At 45.1% G+C, this 27389-nt stretch overlaps 1 protein-coding gene across 4 annotated transcripts in view; it reads right to left on the reverse strand.

Annotated features, from left to right (window-relative positions):
- Positions 1-27389, reverse strand: part of LOC129025076 (cAMP-dependent protein kinase catalytic subunit PRKX-like) — a 263528-nt gene that overhangs the window by 14999 nt on the left and 221140 nt on the right. For all 4 annotated transcript variants that reach the window (XM_063660074.1, XM_063660072.1, XM_063660075.1 and 1 more), the window contains 3 exons: positions 13474-13569; positions 8292-8349; positions 2754-2831 (listed from right to left, as the gene is read on the reverse strand). In XM_063660074.1, the coding sequence (XP_063516144.1) occupies positions 2754-2831; positions 8292-8349; positions 13474-13569 (232 nt within the window). The remainder of the gene's footprint in view (positions 1-2753; positions 2832-8291; positions 8350-13473; positions 13570-27389) is intronic.

The raw sequence follows: 27389 nt of genomic DNA on the forward strand, positions 1-27389 counted from the left end.
GCCTGTAATCCCAGCTACTTGGGAGGCTGAGGCAGGAGAATCGCTTGAACCTGGGAGGCGGAGGTTGCAGTGAGCCGAGATGGCACCACTGAACTCCAGCCTGGGCAACGGAGCAAGACTTCGTCTCAAAAAAAAAAAAAAAAAGAGGAAGCTAGCCAGGTATGTAGACAGGTCTCCAAATTATATAGTCAAGTGCAAAAAGCAAGACTATAATAATGTACATACTACGCTACTCTAGATTTGTATAAATGAGTGGCAAAAGTAAGAATGCATGTATCCATGTGGGTTTTTATTAGCACAAAGAAACTCTAGAAGGATACACTGAAAAACTTAATTAAAGGATAATTACCTACAGGTGGCTTGGAGGGGGTAAGAGGGAGACTTGGCAATTATGTGTTTTAATATTGACTTGATTTTTGACCAATGTGGATAGATAAAACGTATTCAAATTGTTTTTTTAATGCAATTTAATACAATAAAGTATTTGAAAAGGTAAAACTTTGAACAAAATGATGCACCAGCCCAGGCCCAGTGGCTGACGCCTGTAATCCCAGCACTTTGGGAGGCCGAGGAGAGTGGATCATTTGAGGTCATGAGTTCGAAACCAGCCTGGCCAACATAGTGAAACCCCATCTCTTCTAAAAATACAAAAAAAAATTAGCTGGATGTGGTGGCACACACCTGTAATCCCAGCTACTTGGGAGGCTGAGGCAGAAGAATCACTTGAATCCAAGAGGTGGAGGTTGCAGTGAGTTGAGACCACTCCACTGCACTACACCCTGAGCCTGAGTGACAAAGTGAGACTCCATCTCAAAAAAAAAAAAAAGAAGAAGCGTATCATCCCAGGCTCCAGCTGCAGAAACTCTGGTCTGAGCTGAGGACAGGGAATAAGCACTTCTAAGCATTCTCCATTCTTTTGACTCTGAAGTGCAAAGGTGAAAACACTACCACTGAGCACTCCCATCAGTAACATATGCAGTTCAGAGTGTTCACGAAAGCCAAGATATGGAATCAACCTAAGTGTCCACCAACGGATGAATGGATAAAGAAAGTGTGGTCCATACACATAATGAAAAACTATTCGCAATAAAATGGAATGAAATCCTGTCATCTACAGCACCACGAATGGAATGGCAGAACATCATGTTCAGTAAACTAAGCCAGGCCGGGTGCAGCGGCTCATGCCTGTAATCCCAGCACTTTGGGAGACCGAGGCTGGTGGATCACTTGAGGTTAGGAGATTGAGACCAGCCTGGCCAACATGGTGAAACCCCGTCTCTAGTAAAAATACCAAAATTAGCTGGGTGTCTGTAATCCCAGCTACTCAGGAGGCTGAGGCATGAGAATTGCTTGTAGCCAGGAGGTGGAGGCTGCAGTGAGCAAGATCGTGCCACTGCACTCCAGCCTGGGCAACAGAGCAAGACGCTGTCTCAAAAAATAAATAATAAATAATAAACTAAGCCAGATGCAGAATGAGAAACACAGCATGTTCCCACTCATATGTGGGAGCCAAAAAAATTGATGTCATGAAGGTTGCGAGCAGAATGATAGTTACCAGAGGGTGGGAAGTGTGTATGGGTAGGGGATGAAGGGGAGATGAAGAAATATTGTATAAACATAATGTTAGATAAAAGGAATAAGTTCCAGTGTTTGATAGCATAGTTGGGTGGCCAGAGTTAACAATATATTGTATATTTCAGAATAGCTAGAAGATTTGCAATATTCCCAACCCATAAAAATGATAAATGTTTGAGCTGATGGATACCCTGATTACCCTCAGTTGATCATTACACATTCTATGCGTGCATCAAAATATAACATGTACCTCCATAAATATGTACATGTGATAGTTATACTGCTTAGCAGCGGTGTAACCTTCCACACACGGCTTAACTTCTCTGAGCACAGTCTCCTCATTTATAAAATGGACAAGTATTATACATTGAAAAAAATGCCAGATTTTTTTTTTTTTTTTGAGACAGGGTCTGGCTCTGTCGCCCAGGCTGGAGTGCAGTGGCGTAATCTTGGCTCACTGCAAGCTCCGCCTCCTGGTATCAAGCAATTCTTGTGCCTCAGCCTCCCAAGTAGCTGGTACCACAAGCGTATGCCACCACGCCCGGCTAATTTTTGTATTTTTTGTAGACACGGGATTTCACCATATTGCCCAGGCTAGTCTCAAACTCCTGGGTTCCAGTGATCTGCCTGAGTTGGCCTCTCAAAGTACTGGAATTATAGGCGTGAGTCACAGCACCCAGCCAAAAAGCCAGATGTTTAAAAATAGGCAGTTTGGCCAGAAACGTTCCAAAGAATATTCTCCATGTAATACACCACCATCACTGAACGATGATCATGGTGCTAGACACTTGCTTATCTCTGTAATCCTGTTGACCGCTTTCCACTACAGAGGAGGGAGTGGGGTTTAGCAGTCACAGAGCTAGTCAGGAATCAGGCCAGGTCTCCTAAAATCTGCTTCAAAATCTGGGATAAGTGTCCATCCAGGGATGAATGGACAAAGAACATGTGGTATATGACTGGGTGTGGTGGCTCCTGCCTTTGTGGGAGCTAGGTAGATGGTTAGCACTAAGACACTCATAGAGTGGGGAACTTGGCTTATGAACGGTTTTAGACAAATAGTTGTATTATATAAATTAATTACAGGTCAGCCATCAATAAAGAAGTCCCAGGATTCAGAGGCAGTCCCTGTTAATGGGAGAGCTCGGGCATACTGAGTCACCCACTGATATGTGTTGTACCTTCAGTTTTCTCTGCGGAACAGCTTCCCAGTCCACGGAGCGGAACCACCGATGATGTTTCACATCATTCGCCCCGTTCTTCAAAAGAAACAACACGTGTCGTCAGTATACAGAATTTTGACAGGGCAGGAAAGAAAAATACCCCAAATCATCTCTACATTATTTTAGTATTGAAACACACGGAACAAGTTTGCTGCATTTTGGAGAACTGTGCCTGGAGGGTGAGCTGCTAGGAAAACCTGCAAGCAAAGCTCTTAGTGTTTTGTTTGCCCTTTTTTGTTGCAGAAACAAATCCAGTCATTCTGCTCCTGTGCAATGCATTTGCATTCCGGACCAAAGACGAAAAAGGTAAATACGATTCCATCTCTTGACATAAAACTGGACACCCAGTAATTTCTCAGTTTGTCTCCTGTTTTCATCTTGGCAAACTTACTCAGTATTTTACAGACATAGAAACCAGGGTTCACTGAATGATGTTAATTTGCTCAGTAGGACCCAGCAAGTAAATAACAAGACTGGGAACTCAAACCAAGGATGTCCAATTTAAGAGACCTTAGGAACGACATTGCATGGCCTGGCAATTAACAACAGGCATTCAAGGCGGCCTGCTTCATGCTCAAGGGTAGCACCAGGCATCGGCTGGCTCACACTGCGGCCATCAGGACCTCTGAAATCCCTCCCAAGTGCTCATCCGTAAACCTCACTCTGCTTCCTTTTTTTATACTTGTAGTGACGTTGTTATCAATTAAATGTGGGACAGCAGAAGAAATAAACGTAGGTTCCACGAAACAGAAGCCAGTACGTCTGAATTTAACACGTCTATCAGTTAGCATTTCTGTAGTTTTAAATTTCTTATCCTTAAAGAGGAATACGTCCACGACCATATCTTCAAAAGGAAACAGTAATGTGAATTTTTTCTATTGTTTTCCCATCCAGTTGTTTTGACAACTTTTTCTTTTTCTTATTGCAAAACAGGTATTTTTGATCTATAGCTAAGTCAGGCAACAAATAACAGATGCTGAGTTTTACCTTCAGCAATGTTGTGAATAAGAATAAATAAGAGTGCTGTGAATAAAATAAGAGAATAAAATAAAATAAATTTTATCCATCAGATAAAATTCTAATTTGGATACTAAAGGATGTGTGTGTCTGTATATACTCACATGCATACATAGTAATATATACACACACATACATATATACACACATATATTGATAAATACACATACTTCTATACATACGCATGTTAATATATACACATATACACATACACACATTAATATATACACACATATACACATACTTAGATACATACACACGTTAATACATACATACTTATACACATACACGTTAATATATACACACATATATTTATATATACACATACTTATATACATACACATGTTAATATATACACATATATACACATACTTATACACACACGTTAATATATACACATATATTATATGTGTACACACATATACACACGTACTTTACACATTTTATATGTAGAGTATAAACTATATGTATATACTGAGATTCACATTAGTATCCAAACTAGTGTGTGTGTTTGTGTGTGTGTGTGTGTGTGCGTGTGTGTTATATAAAGTGTGTGTGAGGGGGTGGGAGCAGTGGCTCACGTTTATATTCCAGCACTTTGGGAGGCCGAGGCAGGAGGGCTGCTTGAACCCAGGAGTTTGAGACTAACCTGGGCAACAAAGTAAGACCTGGTCTCTACAAAAAAATATAAAAATTGGCCAGCCGTGGTGGTGCGTGCATGTAGTCCCAGCTACTCGGGAGGCGGAGATGGGAGGATCACTTGAGTCCAGGAGGTCAAGGCTGCAGTGAGCTGTGGTCGCACCACTGCACTCCAGCCTGCATGACAGAGCAAGACACTGTCTTGAAAAAATAAAAATAAAAAAAGTGTGTGTGTGGGTGTGTATCTACAGTCATGAGCCTCAAAATGATGCTTCAGTCAACAATGGATGACATATACAGTGGTGCTCCCGTAAGATTATAATGATCTTAAAAACTCCTATCCCCTAGTGACGTCATGGCCATTGTAACCATAGGACAATGCATCCCTCCTGTTACACTGCCAGGCGTATAACAGTCTAACACGTACGTTATCTACAGCATCTAATACTCGGTAATGATAATAAATGACTATGTCCCTGGTTTATCTATTTACTATACTCTATGTTTTTTTTGGGGGGGAGGGCGGGCAATGGACAGAGTTTCACTCTGTCATCCAGGCTGGAGGGCAGTGGCACCATCTTGGCTCACTGCAACCTCCACCTTGCTCTGTCTGAAAAACAAAAAAAAAAAAAAAGAGAGAGAGAAAGAGAAATAAGCCAGGTAGAGAGAGACAAATACCACCTAATCTCACTTATATGGGAAATCTAAAAAAGTTGAACTCATAGAAGCAGAGAGTAGAATGGTGGATACCAGGGGCTGGGAAGGGGCTGAGATGGGAAGTCATTGGTCAAAAGAGACAAAGTGAGAGACACAGGAGGAACAAGTTCAGTCGGTCGCTTGCACAGCTCGGTGACTATAACTCATGATGTATTCTCAAGAATCTCTAGAAGAGTAGATCTTGCTGGGTGCAGTGGCTCTTGCCTGTAATCCTAGCACTTTGTGAGGCCGAGGTGCATGGATCCCGTGAGCTCAGGAGCTCGAGACCAGCCTGGGCAACACATCAAGACCCCATCTCTTAAAAACAATTTTTTTCAAAGAGTAGATCTTAAGTGTTCTCACCACAAATAAATGGTAATTATGTGAGGTAATGCATATGTTAATGAACTCAATGGACCATTCCACAATGGGTACATATTTCAAAACTTCATGTTGTACATGCTAAATAATACCATTTTCATGTGTTCATTTAAAAAAAAATAAAATAAAGTCAGTGTTTTCTTGAGTCTCTTTCAGTTTATCTCCATATCAGGAGAATTAACTAGACTTTAAGACCTAGCTTGGGAGTTTGTGAGCTTTTCCCCAATTCCTTTGATTGGGAAACTTGTTTTTCCCCCTTGGAAGGTACCTATGATGGTCACTACGCCATTCCCAGCAGATTCTAGATATGGGTCATCTGTAATTCCCTGCAGTCCTGGCAAGAGACCCAGCTCTTTTCTAAATGGCTGTGGCATTAACACAGGACCCATCCAATCTTATGAAGAGCCGTGGCACAGATGAGTCCACACCATGCAACCTGGCTGGACAGGCTCCTTGGAGACCTGAAGGTATCGGCCCCTGTCTACAAATAATGTAAAGGACAGAAGTTTGACTACAGTTACAGGGTAAACAATGTCCCTCAAAAAGACATGTGCACATCCTATCCCCCAATGCCTTGAATATCACTTTATTTGGAAATAGGGTCTTTGCAGATGTAACTAAATTAAGGTTCTCGAGATGACATCATCCTGGAGTAGGGTGGGCCCTAAATCCAGTGGCAGGTGTCCTCATAAGAGACAGAAGAGGAGACACAAACACAGAGGAGAAGGCCTTGTGAAAATGGAGGTGGAGACTGCAGTGATGTGGCCACAAGCCCAGGGATGCCTGGAGCCCCCAGGAGCTGGGAGAGGCAGGAAGGATCCCCCCCAGAACCTCTAGCAGGAAGTAGACACAATTATCACACATTGGGCAGTGGCCCCCAAAATATATGCCCATGTCCTGACTCCCAGTACCTGGGAATGGAACCCTACATGCAAATAGCGTCTTTGTAAATGTAATTAAGGGAAGGCTCTTGAGAAGAGATAATCCTGCATTAGGATGACCCTAAACCCAATGACAGGCATCCTTCTGAGAGACAGAAGAGGAGACACAGACACAGAGAAGGCCACGTGAACAAGGACAGAGACTGGAGTGATGCGGCCAGAAGCCCAGGGATGCCTGGAGCCTCCAGGGGCTGGGAGAGGCAAGAATGATCCTCCCCTAGAGCCTCTGGAGGCCTGAGACACCTTGATCTCAGACTCCTCGTCTCCAGGATGGGGAGAGCAGAAATTCCTGTTGTTTAAGCCCCTAGTTTGTGGTCAGTTCTTATGGCAGCCACTGGAGACTCCTAAACTACACAGAGGGCCCCAAGAGAGCCAAGTGGTTCAAGCCTCACACCCTGGTGTACTGTGTCTCTCCAGACTGGAATTTATAGGGTCAAGACGTATATGGAAGTTCCTCCATGTAGAAGTCCCTCCGAGGTTGTCCAGAGCTAGAAATGGCCAACAAAAAGTCCATGAATTCTGTCAAATTCAGGGATGCCAAAACACACATATAAGGTATCATACTACTTATGCAAGAGTCTGTTTGTCAATTATGTACTTGCCTCCACACAAAAAGTTTGTGGAAATCGTACCTGATGCACAACTTTTAAAATCATCACCTGCGCACATAAAACACATAGTCCCAGGTCCATGACAGAAGCATTCCCAAAAGCCAAAAGGTGGAAACAGCCCAGAGGTCCATCCATAGATGAACGGATGAACAAAACAAGGTCTGCCCACACAATCGAATACTATGCGCTCAGGAAAAGGAAGGAAGCTCTGACACAGGCTACAGGTTGGATGAACCTTGAAGACATCATGCTCAGAGAAAGAAGCCAGAGGCAAAAGCTTACATTTTGTACAATTCCATTTTTAGCAGGGCCATTTTTAGCAGAGCCCAGAATACCGAACCCTACAGAGAAAGTCAGTAGATTAGTGGCTGCTTAGGGTAGGGGTCCCCAACCCCTGGGCCACAAACTGGTAGTGGTCCACGGCCTATGAGGAACCAAAATGGGCCACACAGCAGGAGGTGAGCAGCAGGCAGGTGAGCGAAGCTTCACCTGTACTGACAGCTGCTCCCCATGGCTGGCATTAACACCTAAGCTCCGCCTCCTGTCACATCAGTGGTGGCATTAGATTCTCATAGGAGCACACACCCTGTTGTGAACTGCGCAAGTAAGGGATTTAGGTTGTGTGGTCTGTAGAAAAATTGTCTTCCACAAAACTGGCCCCTGGTGCCAAAAAGGTTGGGGACCGCTGGCTTAGGGCAAGAGAGGATGAAAGAATAGCACAGTGATAACTGAAGGGTGCAGGGTTTCTTTTTTTGAGCTGATGAAGATGTTCTAAGATTAACCACGGGGGTGGCTGTACATAATCGTGTGTATACTAAAAGCCACCGAATCGCACATTTTAGATGGCTAAATGGCATGGCGTGTGAATTCACTCTCCGTAAAGCTGTTTAAAAAATAAAATAAATAAGTAAACAAAATAATGAGTAATAACTTATAAATTGTTATTGCTCTATTAACCTTGCTTGAGGGGACGGGAGATACGGTGTAGACCCAGTTTGACGTTGTGGGCCCAGAAACCCAGATTTGATAGATCTTTCCTGGCAGTTTCAAGTAAAATTTAAAAAAATACATAAAACACCAGATTTCAAATTTGGGCAGTGATTAAATATGACCGCTAAGCCTTGGTTTATATCTGCACATGCCAATGTGGGTGTTAGATGGCAGACACGCACATCGGGTACCACTGAACACCTGCGGGATCAAATACTGACCTTCATGTTCCCTAATCGCCTTGTTCTGTCAACCACGAGCAGTTTCTTAATGAGGTCTCTATGTTGGGGGAGGAGACAAAAAAGAAAGTACACAGGTTATATATCAACATCAGCAAACGCAGCATGGCAACAGAGATAAGATCTATCTGACATGAGGACCGCAGTTCAATTTCCACTTTGGCAAAACACTTTCTAGTGCTTATTTCCTACCATCACCGGCTCTTAAATAACCTATGCGAGGCTGGGTTGCCCCATGCAAGGCTGAAGCTAAGGGAAGGGGGTTGATTACATCTTTGTAAAGAAAATACACCTTTGAGTAGAAAAGGGTGAAATTTATATGTGCCTGCGGGGAGGATCCAGACACTTACATGCCTGTCAGGCTGTCCCTGCAAAATAGAAGACATCTGCTTTCACCAACATCAAGCTGCCCTGGGCGTCTGCTTATTGATGGGATTCCTGTTTTAAAAGGCTGGCTTTCCCATAAGCACACACATTAGGATGAGTCTCCTAAGTCTGCTTCTTCACTTGGAATCTTCCTTTTAAATAACAGACCATGTCAGAAGTACAGCAGGTGGGGAGGTTGGGCTGGCTCACACCTGTAATCCCAGCACTTTGGGGAGGCCGAGGCGGGTGGATCACTTGACGTGAGGAGTTGGAGGCCAGCCTGGCCAACATGGTGAAACCCCATCTCTACAAAAAAAAAAAAAAAAAAAAAAAAAAAATTGCTGGGCATGCTGGCACACAACTGTGGTCCCAGCTACTTGGGAGGCTGAGGCAGAAGAACCGCTTGAACCCAGGAGGCGACGGTTGCAGTGAGCTGAGACTGAGCCACTGCACTCCAGTCTGGGTGACAGAGGTAGACTGAGTCTCAAAAAAAAATAAAAACAAACAACAACAACAACAACAAAAAACAGCAAGCTGGTTCAATTAGGATGGGTAGTTGGAGATGATGTTGAAGACTTCCAGATTAGGTGAGTTCTAAAAGATGCATATTTATGGAAGTAGAAATGATCATGTGTGTCTGTGTGTACACATACAATACACAGAGTATATTATGTATAATAATATACATAATATGATATAATAATATAATATATTGAAGTCCTCCAAAACAATCCAATACCCATGACCCCGGTGTAAGCGTCTAGGCTTTCCCGGCATAAACTATGCCCCAAGGTAAGTAGCACGAACTTGGACTGGGCCACTCCCACCCGGCATAAACTATGCCCCAAGGTAAGTAGCACGAACTTGGACTGGGCCACTCCCAGGTTCTGTGACGGACTGTGGAGTCTCCGACAAGCCAGGTGACGTCCTAGGGTCAGACTCCACCATCTAGATTGTGAATCTCGCCAGTGCTGTCTGATCGGAAATTTTACAGTTTCCTGCCACCACGCTTTCTGAATTAGGATGGGATGCTTGTCAGACTTCACCGCTTCTCTGCCTCAAAGTAAAACTCAGACACCATCTGTCCGCCCACCTAAGGCTAGGATTATTGTATCCATCCTGTAAGGCTGAAAAGCTTTGAGCAGGGTGGGGAATATAAAAATCACCTCAAAGTTAGAAAACTTTTCACTACTTAGTGAGTTTCTCCATTATTTTGACATGCTCCCCTCTGCCAAAAAAAAATCAAGGTTATCAAACACTATACCCCCAAAACATTCCCAAATAAATGTGGGGCTTCGTCCCCCATGTGATGTACACCACTGCCTGCCCCCTTACCACACACACTTAAACTTAAAGCTCACTGCAGTGCAATTCTAAGACAGGTTTATTTATGCTTTTATATTTTAGATAAACCTCTGTTTTCTTAGAATCCCAGTCCAATCAGCTTTAAGTGTGTACGCTAATGGGGCAGGCAGTGGTGTAAATCATAGGGGGAAAAAAAGCCCTATGTTTATTTCAGAATGTTTTGGTGATCACCTGATAAATTTCAGTGTGTGTGTGTGTGTGTGTGTGTGTGTGTGTGTCATGTAAGAAAACAAAGTGCTTGATGACCTTGAATTTTTTTTTAAATTTTTTTGGTGTTTGGCATGTAAGAAAATGAAGATTTATTTAAAATACAGGACAGTGGCTTGTAATCCCAGCTATGCAGGGGGCTGAAGTGGGAAGACCACTTGAGACCAAGAGTTCGAGACCAGCATGGGCAACATAGTAAGACCCCCATTTCTACAAAAAATCAAAACATTGGCCAGGCACGGTGGTGCATGCCTGTAGCAGCAGTTACTCGGGAGGCTGAGGTGGGAGCATCATTCGAGCCCAGGATGTCGAGGCTGCAGTGAGCTATGATTGTGCCACTGCACTCCAGCCTGGGTGACAGAGCAAGACACCCATCTCTTTAAAAGAAAAAGTAAAATACCAAAGCAAACTCTTATAAAGCAGTCTAGAAAGTAAAGAGTATGGATGACAAGGGGCCCCTGAAGACGCAAAGCCCTATAAAGGAACAACAGAAGTGTCCACAGCTGTAGATGGGTCCCTTGACCCCGGGATAAGCGACACATCTGCCGGCACTCTTTTGATGCACTGTAGCCAAAATTCTACATTTTATTTACGATCCTGGCACCAGCTGGCTCCTCTCAGATGCAGGTACTTTCAGGTGTTGTAAAAAACACCGGCAGATAATACCTCTACTGAATTGGCAACAAGTCCCAAAGCTTTGTTTTGGTGTTTTGTTTTAAATGATATTTATTTCTATAAGGAATGTCAATCCTGATGTGCCATTTGCCCAGGCGACATGTTTACCTGGCCAAATGATAAAAGTTGCAGGAACCAACATATGACTTTAAAAAGCTGAGAATCAAAATTCTAGCATCATGGACAACCAGGGACAGTGATTTGGATAAGAAAATGCATGATTAAGGCCAGGTGCAGTGGTTCACGCCTGTAATCCCAACACTTGGGGAGGACAAGGCAGGAGGATCAGTTGAGCCCAGGAGTTCAAAAGCAGCCTAGGTAATGCAGCAAGATCCCCATACCCATCTCTACCAAAAACAGGAAAGATATGAGTCATTGAGGTCTTGCTTCTCAGCCAATTTGATAAGATTTAACAAATAATGGGAACAAGTCAACTATCAGTTCACTTCTATCTATCACTGTTTCTGCTCTTGCTGGACCCACACTGGGTATGTAAAGAAACAGGGGCACTGTGGGGAACAATGGAAGGGGCTGGGAGCTGCATAAAGAGAGGCATGTTAGATCAGACAGTACCAAGATGGTCACTGCTCTCAAAGAAGATAAACTAGGAGAGAAAGGACAGGTGGCAAGAGACCAGACTTTGATTACGCTTCTGGTTTGTTCTATTTCTGCAATTCCTTTTTTTGTTGTTGTTTCCACAGAACATTGGAACCCCCCCTCCATATATATATATACATATATAATTATATTTTTTAATTTTAATTTTTTTTTCTTTTTTTGACACAGGGTTTCACTCTTTCATCCAGTCTGGAGTGCAGTGGTGCAATCATAGGTCACTGCAGCCTCGACTTCCTGGGCTCAAGCAGTCCTCCCATCTCAGCCTCCCCAGTAGCTGGGACTACAGGCACTTGCTACGATGCCCAGCTAATTTTTTAATTTTTTGTAGACATGGGGTCTTGCTACATTGTCCAGGCTGGCCTCAAACTATTGGATTGGCCCCAAGCAATCCTCCCACCTCCGGCTCCTGAAGTGCTGGGATTACAGGCATGAGCACCTCACCTGGCCAAACTCGATCATAGAAGTGCTTTGCCATCCACTTGATATAATGTCACTCAACTCAGATGGGATTTGGGGCCTGAGAGAGAGGCTCTATATAATCCTTTCTAACTCCTTCCAGAGCAGTCGGCTTCTGAGGTGCTGTTTCCCCTGACACCTCCCTGTCTTACCATTCACTGGACAGGGTGTCCCTTCTAGGCGACTCATTGTGAAGCGGAGCCTCGTTTTCTTGCTAAAGTCTTTTAAAGCCTGCCTCTTAGTGTGTCAAACACAACACACGCTCAAGCCAATAAAACATGACCTTATCTTCTGTTCAGACTAAGAACCTCTGGTCAGGATGGGGTGCATTCACCACCAAGAAATTCAACTGAACGTAGCCAGTGGCCCCATAAGGGGCATATTCAAAACAACCTGCTCCATCGCCCTGAAATAAGTCTTCTCTGAACTGAACTTCCACCGGCTCATAAGAAAATAGACCATGGAAAAGAAAAGTTTAGTTCTCAACTAGATGCATTTAGCTCTAGTTTGTGCCCGGGGGGCTGGTGCACCCATCAACTCATCTGAAAAATACAGTGAAACAAACAGAAATCAGTGCTTATTACAGTAAAAATGGCTACCAGGTGACCAGATTGGGTAAGGTAGCCAGAAAACCAAAAGCATTCTTTTTTTTTGAGACAGAATCTTGCTCTGTCACCCAGGCTGGAATGTAGTGGCGCGATCTCAGCTCACTGCAACCTCCGCCTCCTGGGTTCAAGCGATTCCGCTGTCTCAGCCTCCCAAGTAGCTGAGACTACAGGCGCCCACCACCACACCCGGCTAATTTTTTGTATTTTCAGTAGAGACGAGGTTTCACCGTGTTTCCCAGGATGGTCTCGATCTCCTGACCTCGTGTTCCACCCACCTCGACCTCCCAAAGTGCTGGGATTACAGGCGTGAGCCACCACGCCCAGCCGCGTTCTTATATTTAAGAAAATAATATATTTTTTCCCTACTGCCACGACCTTTATAAAATGTGCATCCAAAGTTGCCAATGTCCAGCAACTGTAAATATTCTTGAAGCAACATGCTCAGAACTGAAAATGTTGATGTTAAAAAGGACTTAGAGGTTGAGCATAATTTAAGCAGGAGAGAAAGGATAAAACTCTGCTAAATCCATCAACAGTTCTGCAAGCCACAGAACTAGGAGGATTCTTCTTGTCAAACTGCAAAACTGCTCTCTTATAAAATACAATGAAACTCGTTCATTGGCTCATTTTAAATACAACATATCACCAAAAGAACAAAGTACGGCCAAGACTCATTAAAATGTGAACCTATCATTAAAGTAGAATCCTTAAAATCTTTTTTTCTTGTGGAAAAGACAACTGTCCAAAATAGTTTATGCGCAGCACATTTAATAACGCAATATGGTATCCTGCTGAGTGCGTGTTTTCACGGTGATTTTAGACACTTGAAAAATAAACACACCTCATGACGAGGCAAACGGTTTACTTACTTTACATGGAAATCCAAATGTCTGGGGAAATCTATTTTGCCTGCAAGAATTTTCTGATAAATGCCAAACGGGTTGTCATCAAAAAACGGTGGAAACCTGTTAGAAAAACAAACGTATTTTTAGTGTGGAGTAAGCATGGAAAAAAATCCCTGCTTTGTAATGACAGCTATTTCTGCTTAACACAGGCAGCAGATAATTTATTTCACATGCTCTTCCCCGCACATTGAAGTTGTCACGATGTGAAAGCACGTGACAGTCAGGTGGATCTAAGAGGCAAGGCACTGGGTGCCACAGCCCGACGCAGGGGAAGCTCCCTTGGAAAGAATATAAAGACCATTTGAGAGGCGTCTGCTGAGCAGAAGGCAACTCCTTTGGGCATCTTATTCAGAGGGGCCACCAGCCCATTCCTTAACTGCGCACTAAACACTGGACAGAAATGCTCTCTCATGTTTACCGGGGTGAATCCACCACCATGACCAAGCATGGAACTCAAATGTCTCAAAAGCGAAAAGATAAGCACTCCAATTAAAAAATGGACAGGTGGTCTTCACAGGCATTTCTCAAAAGAAGACATGGAAAAGGCCAACAGGTACATGAAAAAAATGCTCAACGTCACTAATCATCAGGGAAATGCAAATCAAAACCTCAATGAGGTGTCAACCATCTCAACCCAGTTAAGATGGCTATTATCAAAAAGACACTGTAATCCCAGCACTTTGGGAGGCCGAGGTGGGTGGATAACCTGAGGTCAGGAGTTTGAGAACAGTCTGGCCGACATGGTGAAACCCCATCGCTACTAAAAATACAAAAATTAGCCAGGCGTGGTGGCACGCGTCTGTAATCCCAGCTACTTGGGAGGCTGAGGCAGGAGAATCACTTGAACCCGGAAGGTGGAGGTTGCAGTGAGCCGAGATCATGCCATTGCACTCCAGCCTGGGAAACAAGAGTGAAACTCCATCTCAAAAAAAATTTTAAAAAAAGACACATACACACAAAAATAACAAATGCTGGTGAGGATGTGGAGAAAAGGGAACTCTTTTTTTTTTTTTTTTTTTTTGAGACAGGATCTTGCTCTGTCTCCCAGGCTGGAGTGCAGCGCTGCAATCTCAGCTCACTGCAACCTCTGCCTCCCAGGCTCAAGCAATCAACCTGCCTCAGCCTTCCAAGTAGCTGGGATCACAGGCACCTGCCACCATGCCAGCTAATTTTTGTATTTTTTTTGTAGAGCGGGGGTTTCACCATGTTGCCTAGGCTGGTCTTGAAGTCCTGGGCTCAAGCGATCCACCCAGCTTGGTCTCTCAAAGTGCCAGGATTACCAGCGTGAGCCACTGTGCCTGGCCAAAAGGGAACTCTTACGCAATGTTGGTGGGAATGTAAACTAGTAGAGCTACCATAGAGAAGAGTATGGAAGTTCCTCAAAAAACTAGAAATAGAACTCCCATGTGACCCAGCCATCACATTACTAGGTATCTGTTCAAAGGAAAGGAAGTCATGATACTGGAGAGACATCGGCACACCCATGTTTACTGCAGCACTATTCACAACAGCCAAGATAGGGAATCAGCGTAGGTGTCCATCAACAGATGAGCAGATAGGTAAAGAAAAGGTGGTATCTACACACAGTAGAATACTATTCAGCCATGAAAAAGAATACAATCCTCTGGCAGCAACATGGAGGAAACTGGAGGACATTATGTTAGGTGAAATAAGCCAGGAAAAGAACATTAAATGGCACTTGTGCTTACTCATACACGAAAGCTAAAAAAAAGCTGATCTCCTGAAAGGATAAAGAAGAACAGAGGATACTAGACGCTGGGAGGGGAAGAAGTGAGAGATAGGGAGAGGTTTGCTAAAGGATACAAAATTACAAGCAGATAGGAGGAATATGTTCCAGTGTTCTATAGTCTTGTAGGGTGAGTATAATTAGCAATAACATGTAGTACAGTTTCAAATACATAGAAGATATTGAATGTTCCTAACACAAAGAAATGGTAAATAATTGAAATGGATATGCTAATTACCCTGATCTGATTACTCCATTCTTTGTATCAAAGCATCACTGTCTACCCCACGAATATGTACAATTATTATGTGTCAATTTAAAAAATAAAATAAGCCTGGGAAATATGGCAAAACCCCGTCTTACAAAAAAAAATTAGCTGAGTGTGGTGGTGCATATGTGTGGTCCCAGCTACTTGGGAGGCTGAGGGGGGAAGATCGCTTGACCACAGGAGGTCAAGGCTGCAGTGAGCTGTGATCACACCACCACACTCCAGCCTGGGTGACAGAGTGAGACCTTGTCTCAAAATACAATAAAATATAAAATAGGCCGGATGCTGTGGCTGATGCCTGCAATCCCAACACTTTAAGAGGCTGAGGCAGGCAGGTCACTTTAGGTCAGGAGTTCCAGACCAGCCTGGCCAACATGGTGAAACCCGTCTCTACTAAAAATACAAAAATCAGCTGGGCATGGTCGCCGGTGCTTGTAATCTCAGCTACTCAGGAGGCTGGGCCAGGAGAATGGCTTGAACCTGAGAGGCAGAGGTTGCAGTGAACTGAGATCGCGCCACTGCACTCCAGCCTGGGTGACAGCGCGAGATGGAGTACATAAATGAAATGAAATATAAAATCATTGTTAAAATAAAGTTTACAGTGGTGAATACGCCACTATGGCCAAGAACAGGACACCTTTCTCAAGGCTTCCCACAGCACAAGCAATACCTGATTCTGTGCAGCCCAGTACTGAGCCGGCTCGCACGGCACTATAAGGCACCGTCAATAAACCGCAAGGGAATGTCAGTGAACTACTTTTTTTTTGAGACAGGGTCTTGCTCTGTTGCCCCCAGGCTGGAGTACTGCATGCAGCGTGATCCTGGCTCAGTGCACTCAGCCTTCACCTCCAGGGGTCAAGCTATGCTCCTACTTCAGCCTCCTGAGCAGCTGGGGCTACAGGTCTGCACCACCACGCCAGGGTTTTTTGTTTGTTTGTTTGTTTTTAATTTTTGGTAGAGACGAGGTCTCACTATGTTGCCCAGGCTGGTCTCAAACTCTTGGGCTCAAGTGATCCTCCCACTTCAGCCTTCCAAAGTAATGGGACTACAGATGGGAGCCACCACACCCATCACTGAATTTCTTTATATTCCTCATTCACGGAACAGTATGTGGCACACAACAGGTGCTCAATAAATGTGTATAGGCCAAATGAAAGAGCCTGAGATATCATATTTTTCTTTTGTTTTGAGACAGGGTTTGACTCTGTCACCCAGGCTGGAGTGCAGTGGTGCAATCATAGCTCACTGTAGCCTTGACCTCCCCCAGGAGACCATCCTCCCACTTCAGGCTCCCATGTAGCGGGGACCACAGGTGTGTGCCACCACGCCTGGCTAATTTTTTGACTTTCTATAGGGATGCGGTCTCACTATGTGACTGCTTTTAAGGTGCAGGAGCAGAGTCTGTACTTGTAACTGAGACTGGGTGGTCTGCAAAGCTGACCAAAGCTCTTTGCCCCAAGAAAACCATTTCTTGACCCCTGGAGACCAGGAAAAAGACAGAAATACATGCAAATACAGCCTTGAAAATAGTGGTGCATGTGTAAAAACAAGATTGTCATACTATGCTTTGTTGACTGTAGTAAAAAGATTACAGTCCTGCTACAGAAACCAACAGACTTTACTAATATCTAGAAATGTTTAAAATATGTGAAATAAACTAAAAAATATATATACTTAAAACCGCAAAGACCAAGATAAATCCAAGAACATCTAGAAGTCAACTGTATTAGTCCATTTTCAGTCTGCTATAAAGAACTACCTGAGACTGGGTAATTTATAAAGAAAAGAGATTTAGGCTAGGCGCGGTGGCTCATGCCTGTAATCCCAACACTTTGGGAGGCCAAGGTGGGCGGATCATGAGGTCAAGGAGATCGAGACCATCCTGGCTAACACAGTGAAACCCTGTCTCTACTAAAAATACAAAAAATTAACCAGGCGTGGTGGCAGAAGCCTGTAGTCCCAGACACTCGGGAGGCTGAGGCAGGAGAATGGCGTGAACCTGGGAGGCGGAGCTTGCAGTGAGCTGAGATCGCGCCACTGCACTCCAGCCTGGGCGACAGAGCAAGACTCTGTCTCAAAAAGAAAAAGAAAGAAAAGAAAAGAAAAGAGATTGAGTTGACTCACAGTTCCGCATGGCTGGGGAGGCCTCAGGAAACTTACGATCATGGCGGAAGGCGAAGGGGAAGCAAGGCACATTTACATGGTGGCAGATGAGTGACAGCGAGCAAAGGGCGAAGTACTACACTTTACAACCATCAGATCTCCTGAGAACTCTATCATGAGACAGTACTAGGGCAATGTTGCTAAACCGTCAGAAACCACCCCCATGATCCAACCACCTCTCACCAGGTCCCGCCTCCAACACTGGGGATTACATTTAAACATGAGATTTGGGTGGGGACACAAAGCCAAACCATTTCATCAACCAGTAAGTGTATACTAGACACTTACATGTCCATGGCACAAGTTGTACTTCTGAGATTTTCTCATATTGACCAGGACAGAGACTCATATTGGCTCAAAGTCGTGTTTTCCATTTAGCTTCTTTTGACTTAAGATATTCTAATTCAGGCATGCTAGCAACGGAAATACCTTATAAAATGGAGCTTTCAAATGACACCCTCATTGATTATCAGAAATGTCCATGAGCAAAAATAATTCTCCTGTAGATTCCAAATCACTTCCTGACCTTCACAAAATTCAGTGGAGTGGGTGGAATGAGAGGTCCCCAAAAAGACACATCCATGATCTTGCCCCAACAACCTGTGAACGGGACCTTATTGGGAAACAGGGTCTTTGCAGATAGAATTAAGGAGCTTCAGATGAGATCATCCTGGAATAGGGTAGGCCCAAATCCAATGACAAGTATCCTCATAAGGGACTCAAGAGGAGGCACACACACAGAGGAGAAGGCCACATGGGGGCAGAGGCAGAGACAGCAGTGATGTGGCCACAAGCCCAGGGACGCCTGGAGCCCCCAGGAGCTGGGAGAGGCAGGGAGGATCCTCCTCTGGAGCCTCCAGAGGGAACTGGATCCATCTGTAGTGGATTGAACTGTGGCCCTCAGAAAGATCTGTCCACGTCCTAATGCCCAGACCTGGAATGAGACCTTATTCGGCAATAGGGTCTTTGCAGATGAGTTAATTGAAGGATCTTGAGATGAGATCATCCTGGATTAGGGTGGCCCTAAATCCAATGACAGGTGTCCTTCCTTCTAAGAGACTGAAGAGGAGACAGAGACACAGAGGAGAAGGCCCCATGAAGGTGGAGGCAGAGACTGGAGTGATGCGGCCACAAGCCCAGGGATGCCTGGAGCCCCCAGGAACTGGGAGAGGCAGAAAGGATCCTTCCCTGGAGCGCAGTCCTGAGACACTTTGATCTCAAACTTCTGGTCTCTAGGACTAAGAGAGGATAAAATTCTCTTGTTTAAACCTTCCAGTCTGTGGTAGTTTCTAACAGCAGTGTCAGGACATTCATATGTAGAACTACACACATGAACTGTCCAATACACTGCAGTGAAGAAAAGTTCAAAGAAAAACAAAGAGGAGAAATATGAAGTACAAAAATGGAAATCAATGGGAGAGGTGACAGAGAAGTGGGGGTGGGTTACATGAGGAAATGAAAGTTACCAGAGAAAGGTAAATGATTAGGTGTGTGCGACGCGGCCCTAACACAGCATTTCTTCCTTCTTAAATAACACTTCAGTTGCTTGTTTTGCACTTTAGCACGAAGGTGAGTTTTCCAATAGGGTATCTCTTTGGACCGCTGGTCCTGGAGTTACGAGCCACCACAATGTACTGAAAAACCACCCAGGCCAGGCTGGGAAGCAGAGCTCTGAGTAGGGACACTCATCCGATCTGTGCCAACCCTGCCGCCTCAGACGTTAACAACCTCCTGAGCCCGTCCTCCCTCACCTGCCCGCAGCATTCTCTGCAACAGTAGTTGGGGGAGTTGTATTCCTGTTTCTCTCTGGGTTTGCGTGGCGACCCTGCCTAAATACATTCAGCTGTGTGACTTGATCGGGGAAATGCACAAATACAGGAATGGAGCATTAAACTCCAGGAGGAAATGTGTCATACATACCTAAAAACATCTATGGAGAATATTAAACGAAGTGCTCTTGGACAGTAGACATTACATAAGATCATGAGAAAGGTATTAATAAGCGGAAAAAAATAAGTAATAAGTGAGCACTAACTGATGATCTTGCCTGAAAGAAAAAGCAGAGACAGTGTGTGTGTGTGTCTGAGAAAGAGCACTCCCCTGGACGCCTGGGCAGTGCCCTCTGAAACCCTCAAATTTCTGTCTCTAAACATACACACTGCTTCCAATTCTTACCAAGTGGAGAATAAATTCTCATTATATGGCATTTGGCATTATTAAGCAAGTTAAATTGATCTGTGGTGACAGCTATACTTGCAAGGACAATCTGCTAATCAGCATGAATGCAAGCTCGAGATTTTCACCTGAAAAATTCATGCCCAGGCTAGGCACAGTGGCTCATGCCTGTCATCCCAGCATTTGGGGAGGCCAACGTGGGAGGAATGCTTGAACCCAGGAGTTCAAGACCAGCCTGGACAACACAGTGAGACCTCGTCTCTACAAAAAATTTAAAAATTATCTGGACGTGCTGGTGTGTGCCTGTGTTCCCAGCTACAGCCTCTGTAGTCCCAGGAGACTGAGGCAGGAGGATCGCTTGAGCCCAGGAGGTCGAGGCTTCAGTAAGCTATGACTGCACCACTGCATTCCAATCTGGACACAGAACAAGACCCTATCTCAAAAGAAAAAAAAAAAGAAACGCTCATGCAGTGGCTCACGGCTGTCATCCCAGCACTTTGGGAGGCCGAGGCAGGTGGATCACTTGAGCCTAGGAATTTGAAATTAGCCTGGGTAACATAGCAAGACCCTATCTCTACAAAAAATTTTTTAAAAATTAGCCAGGTACAGTGACGTGTGCCTGTCATCCCAGCTACTCAGGAGGTGGAGGTGGGGGGTTTGCTTGAGCCCAGGAGGTCCAGGCTGCAGTGAGCTGTGACTGCACCACTGCACTCCTGACTGCGCAACAGAGCAAAACTGTCTGCAAAAACAAAAAAAGAAAAATGAAAAAAATTCACGCCAATTGTGCCACTAGCTCTATCATTTGCCAGTAAAATTGGAATGTAACCATTCCGCCTATCTACATCTTCCAGTAAAGTGGATGGTGCAGGCAGAGATACCCTGGGCGCTGTGAGCTGATGTTCTCCGTCCTACTCAGCTGGAAAAACACCCTCCTAAACTATCAGCTGACACACTACCTGCCCCAGTTCTGAAGACCGGGGCTGGCCTTGGAAGACAGGTGCTTTGGAAATGCATTCAAGAAAAGGAAGGCAGAGGGTTTCAGAGAAAAGAAGAAACTCGTCACCAGAATTTCACTAGAATTTCTCCCCACCTTGACTTCTTCCTCTAAAATCCTTGTCCCGATACCTTCAGACTAAAAAGTAAAATTTAGGCCAGGCGTGGTGGCTCACGCCTGTAATCCCAGCACTTTGTGAGGCTGAGGCAGGTGAATCACTCGAGGTCAGGAGTTTGAGAGCAGGCTGGCCAACATGGTGAAACCCCATCTGTACTAAAAATACAAAAATTAGCCAGGCACGGTGGTGTGCACCTGTCACCCCAGCTACTCGGCAGGCTGAGGCAGGAGAATTGCTTGAACCCAGGAGGCAGAGGTTGCAGTGAGCCGAGATCGCGCCACTACACTCCAGCCTGAGTGACAGAGCGAGGGTCCCTCTAAAGAAAAAAAAATAATAATTAATAAATAAATGTAAAATCTGTGCTCCTCAGACAAACCAGGGTGGCTGAGGTGGGAGATGAGAAAGGGGAACTTGAGGGCCAGATAAAGCGGAAGGAGCAAGCACTGGGGCGTGTGAGGGTTGGGGCAGAGTGGAGGGTGAAAATACAGCCCCGGGCACGTTGACTTGGGTATCACAGCAGTGGCTCTCAAAGTGGAGTCCCAGGGTGGCTTCCCGACCTCAATTTAGGGATGGGTGAGGTCATTTTTCTGACTCCAGTTGAGAATAGGGATGAATTTTCTTCCTATGCCTCAACTAAACAACGTGCTACGCAGCACAGTAGACAGGCTGCAGACGAAGGGAGGAGAGGCCAGCAGCCCTTGTGAAAGCTGGACACTAAAGAGATTCGCAAAACCCAGAAAATACGGCCAACCTCCTCACGAATGTTTTCTCTCTTTTTAGAGACAGGGTCTCTCTGTCGCCCAGGCTGGAGTGCAGCGATGAGACCACAGCTCACTGCAGCTTTGACCTCCCAGCCTCAGTGATCCTCCCGCCTCAGCCTCCCAAAGTACTGGGACCACGTGCGTGCACCGTCATGCTCGGCTAATTGGTTTATTTATTTCATTTTATTTTTTGTAGAAATGGGGTCTCACTATGTTGCCCAGGCTGGCCTCCAACTCCTGGGCTCAAGTGATCCTCCCACCTCAGCCTCCTGAAGTGCTAGGATTACAGGCGTGAGCCACCATGCCCAGCCTGAATGGTTTTAATTCTAGAAAGTGTGGTTACACATTTTTTTCATTTAAAAATGCCATTTATGTTCCCCTCTGATTATTACTTAACTTCTCATATATATTATTTATGTATTCTGTTTATTCATATTTCAGTCTCTACTTTAATTTCAAATGTAGTCAGCGTGGACAGCTGTAACACACAGAAACGAAAGTTCTGTGGGTTGTTAATAACTTTGAGCTGTGTGTTGAAGGGTTCCCGAGGCCAACATGTTTGAGAACCACTGCACAATGCCTAATGCTCCCCGTGGAAGAGGCTCCACTGCAGACAGATTCCACCTTCTCTAGCATCTTCTGCACCCTGTCTGCTATGCTGTATTGTCTTAGTTGACACCTATGAAGAAAATTCATCACTATTCAGATGTGTCGTTGGAAAAATGATCTCACTCATCTGCTAAGACACACTTCAGGAACCCCATAGTCCTCTGGGATGCCACTTTGAGAATCACTGCTGTCATAACTAAGACAAGATGGCCCGGGGGCTTTCTCTTACCCTGCACTCTGCTGTATGTCTTGTGTGTCCCTGTGTTTTGTTTTTGATGCCTTAGCTGATTTTTTTTTGTTTTTTCTTTTTCTGAGACAGTGTCTTGCTCTGTTACCCAAGCTGATGTGCACTGGTGCAATCTCAGCTCACTGCAGCCTCGACTTCCTGGGCTGAAGCAATCCTCCCACCTCAGCCTCCCGAGTAGCTGGGACTACAGGGACATACAACCACACCCAGCTCGTTTTATTTTTATTTTTTGTAGAGATGGGGTCCCACTATGTTGCCCAGGCTGGTCTTGAACTCTTGGGCTTAAGCAATTCTTCTGTCTCAGCCTCCCAAAGTGCTGGGATGACAGGCATGAGCCACCACGTCCAGCCTTTACCTGACTCTTGAGTTAAACTCTCTGGGAGAATAAAAACACAGAAATGGATGAGGAAAGAGAATAGGATGGAAGAAATCGGAGCTGAGCTTGGGTCCTTGGAAACTGCATGAGTGATTTTGTTCCAGAATGTGCCACACAATTTTCATCTGACCTAAACGTGTCTCATTCCATGAAAATAAAATCTGCATCATGATATGATCTCCTTCCTAATCACATGCCGGATTTTACCAAATAGATGGTTTTCCCTGTGCTTAGTGGAAGATTGAGATAATCACTTAAAGCAATAACAGACAAGGCACAGCCTCACTTCATCCTGCTAAGAGTGGGAATCCAGCAAATGGAGCTGCGACAGGAAAGGTGCAGACACGGGCTGCAAAGGGAGCAGGAGGACTCTGACTGCAGGCCGGCTCCACTTGTATGTGCAGCAAGGCCCTTCCTCCAGCCGCCAGAAGTTTCTGGGTTCAAGGAGGTGAGGAGAGCAGTTTGGGAGCACTGCTCTCAGAGGCAGTCAACACATACAAAATGTAGATGGTTTCAGAGCTGCTAATCAGTAGAAAGAAAACAGATGGGCTGGTCGGACAGGGCATGGCCCAGGAGAACAGGGGAGGCCCCAGAGGGCTGTGGGAGCAGGTGACAGGTGAGCCTGCAGCATGTACAGTGGAAGAGAAAGGGCCAGCCCTGGCAGGGTGTGGTGGCTCATGCCTGTAATCCCAGCACTTTGGGAGGCCGAGGCAGGTGGATCACTTGAGGTCAGGAGTTTGAGGCCAGCCTGGCCAATATGGTGAAACCCCCTCTCTACTAAAAATACAAAAATTAGCTGGGCGTGGTGGCGCACACCTGTAATCCCAGCTACTCAGGAGGCTGACGAAGGAGAATTGCTTGAACCTGGGAAGCAGAGGTTGCAGTGAGCCAAGATTTGCGCCACTGCAGTCCAGCCTGGGTGACAGAGCGAGACAAGAAAGCAGAGGTTACAGTGAGCCAAGATTGTGCCATTGCACTCCGGCCTGGGTGACAGAGCAAGGTGGAACAGAAAGGAAAGGAAGAAGGAAAGGAAACGAAAGGAAAGGAAAAAGGAAAAAGGGGAAAGGGGAAAGGAAGAGGGAAAGGGAAAAGGAAAAGGAAGAAGGAAAGGAAGAAGGGAAGGAAGAAGGGAAGAGAGAAAGGAAGGGAGTAAGGAGAGAGGGAGAGAGGAAGGAAGGAGAGAGGGAGGGAGGAAGGAAAGGAAAGGGAAGGAAAGGAAAGGGAAAAAGAAAAGAAGGAAGGAGGAAGGAAGCCAGCCTTTGGGCAGGGGGACAGGTCAGGCTTCCTGGCATGTTTAAAAACCAGTGGGAAGACAAGGAGGGGCCAGGCTGTTGTCTAAGGGAGGTGGACAACCCACAGACAGACCATCTCAGAACCTCATATGATAACGAGCCTCCAATTCTGCTCCAGTCGTCCGGGAAGCAACAAGCGGGCTCCCAGGGAATAGGGACACAGCTGATGGGTACGTGGACAGGACACCTGCAGCTGCTTCCAGGAAAATGTACTGCAGGCAGGAGGGGATGCAGGAGACTGAGAAGGCTTGGGGTGGTCCAGGCGAGCTCAGGCCGGCCGGAGCTGGGGAAGAGCACAGGAATGCCTGGGAGAGTTGGGGTCCGCGAAGCTGATAACTCTCAAACCACCCACCCATGTGAAGAGACACAGGGCTGCTGAGAAATTGAAAAAACAATATTCACCCAGAAATAGACTCTAATTAGAAAAAAGGAAAACAAAAATAGGCTTACTGTGCATCAATAGCTCCCTGCCTCATGAAATGCACAGGTCAGCAGACTAGGCTTTGATTGGGAGACGGTTATTCATTTAATTTAATTATTCATTTTCTCTTTTTTTTTTTTTTCTTTTTGAGATGGAGTCTCACCTCTGCTGCCCAGGCTGGAGTGCAGTGGTGCGATCTCGGCTCACTGCAACCTCCCCGCCTCCTAGGTTCAAGCGATTCTCGTGCCTCAGACTCCCGAGTAGCTAGGATTACAGGCACCATGCCTGGCTTTTTTTTGGATGTGTAGTAGAGACAGGGTTTTATCATTTTGGCCAGGCTGGTCTCGAACTCCTGACCTCAGGGGACCCACCTCGGCCTCCCAAAGTGTTGGGATTACAGGAGTGAGCCATGGTGCCTGGCCTAATTATTCATTTTCAATTAGCCTAATGATTTATTACATTATAATTAGGTTATTTTCTATTCTATTGTATTCTAATATATTTAAATATTCCTATATTTAAATATATTAGAATACAACAGAATGTTATAGCCTATTAACAATTCTGGTAACTTTATATAATTCGAATACAGTCATTCTAAGAGTGTAATATTCTATTCTTTTTAAATATATTTTTATGTATTTTTAAATTCAGCACACCGAGACTAATATTCTGTTTTAATTATAGTCTAATAATTCTATATTGTATTCTAACACTATTATGTTCTAATAGTATATTGTATTCTAATAATAGTCTATTCTATCCTATAATCAATAAAATTTGGGGCACACGAACCTCACTCTATTTAAAACCATTAGACTACAGGATACAACGATCCTCAGGCAATGCTGCCCTCGTGTGGTCAGTGTTATCACCGAAGGAAAATGTGGTGCTTTTCCTTGGGTGGATGCTGATCAATATGCCTAAGTTATTTTTAACCTTTTGGGTTTGCCTAGGACATAATGGGCTAGGGTGCATATTGAGAAGTTTGGTTCTATACGATTTGTAGGCATGTCTCAGCAAAGAGTAATGGAAAATTCAAAAGACCAACAGGCCGGTAGGTAGGTAGATGATTGATAGCTAGATAGAAAGGTAGAGATAGATGGATAGGTAGGTAGGTAGGTAGATGATTGATAAATAGATAGATATATAGAAAAGCAGATAGATGAATAGGTAGATAGATGATTGATAGATGGATAGGTAGGTAGGTAAACAGTTACATAGAAAGACAGATGATAAATAGATGGATAAGCAGATAAATAGGAAGTAGATGGATAGATTGGTACATGAATGACAGATAGATGATAGGTAAATACATAGATAACAGGTAGGCAGACAGATAAAAAGATCGTAGAGATAAAGAGATGGAGAGAGATGGATATATAAATATATAAATGACAACTTAGATGATAGATAAGGATAAATGGATAAACAGATACATACATACATACATACATAATAGGTAGACCATATAGACAGACAGGGATAAGTGCATGGGTGGGTGGGTGGATGGATGGATGGATGGATGGAAGGGTAGGTGGTTGGATGGAGGGAGGGATGGATGGATGAAGGGGTGGGTGGATGGATGAAGCGGTGGGTGGATGGATGAAGGGGTGGGTGGGTGGATGGATGGAGGGAGGGATGGATGGATGAAGGGGTAGGTGAGTGGATGGGTGGATGGGTGGATGGATGGATGGATGAAGGGGTGGGGGGGTGGGTGGATGGATGAAGGAGTAGGGGGCTGGGGGAGTGGGTGCATGGATGGAGGAAGGGGTGGGTGGATGGACGGATGACAGGGTGGGTGGATGGATGGATGACAGGGTGGGTGGGTGGATGGATGAAGGGGTTGGGGGGTAGGTGGGTGGATGGATGGAAAAGTATATAAACATAGATAGACAGGTGGGTAGATGGATGAATGATAAACAATATACACGGATAGCTAGACAATGAAATATAGGTTTTTACGGGTTCCACTCTCCTCCTGTGGCATCTCAGGCTCCGGTTTTGTGGTGGAATTCTTTGGTAGTGCTTGTTCAACATCGTTCTGATCCCTCAGCTAGTGTGGGAATTAACAGATTCACTTCCTTCATAAAAGATGGCAGAGATAAGCACATGGGACGATGACCCCTGTCTGCTCCCCACACAAAGTCAGCGACTGCCTGTATTTCCTAAGGTGGATGTTAGAATGTCACATGCTCCACACTCCCAGGAACAAGCGCTCGGTGCTCCCCGCCAGCAGGATCTGCCTTAGACACGCCTTCCCGGCAGGAGAATGCCTCTCTTCCTTCCCTCCTCTGTTTCCAACTGAAAGGGAAGGTTTCCCAGTAAAACTCTGGTCTTTACCCCTTGCGGGGAATCAGAGAGATGTGAGAGAGGATCTGGCTTTTGCGACAATGGAGGGCACTCAGAGGATACGCTGGTGTCTGTCTTTGAGACTCAGGGGCAAGCAGAAGAAAGAAGGAAACAGGAAAAGAGAGAACCTAGGAGGCAGAGTGTCAGCTGCGGCAAAGCGCGGCAGAGGATCCCCCAACTGGTGTTCTGGGCCCTCGCTGGCTGGGCTTCCTCTCGTCTTCATCCCAGAGAGAAGAGCCTTTCGTGCAGAGCCACACGGTGCGACAGTTCCTCTGCACCCGTAGCTCACTCCTTCCTACAGGTTCCTACCTGGAGAAGTGCCATGCTACTGAGTCATCTTAGCACTAACAACGGAAT

This window comes from Pongo pygmaeus, chromosome X (genome assembly GCF_028885625.2).
Source record: "Pongo pygmaeus isolate AG05252 chromosome X, NHGRI_mPonPyg2-v2.0_pri, whole genome shotgun sequence".
Lineage (NCBI taxonomy): Eukaryota > Metazoa > Chordata > Mammalia > Primates > Hominidae > Pongo > Pongo pygmaeus.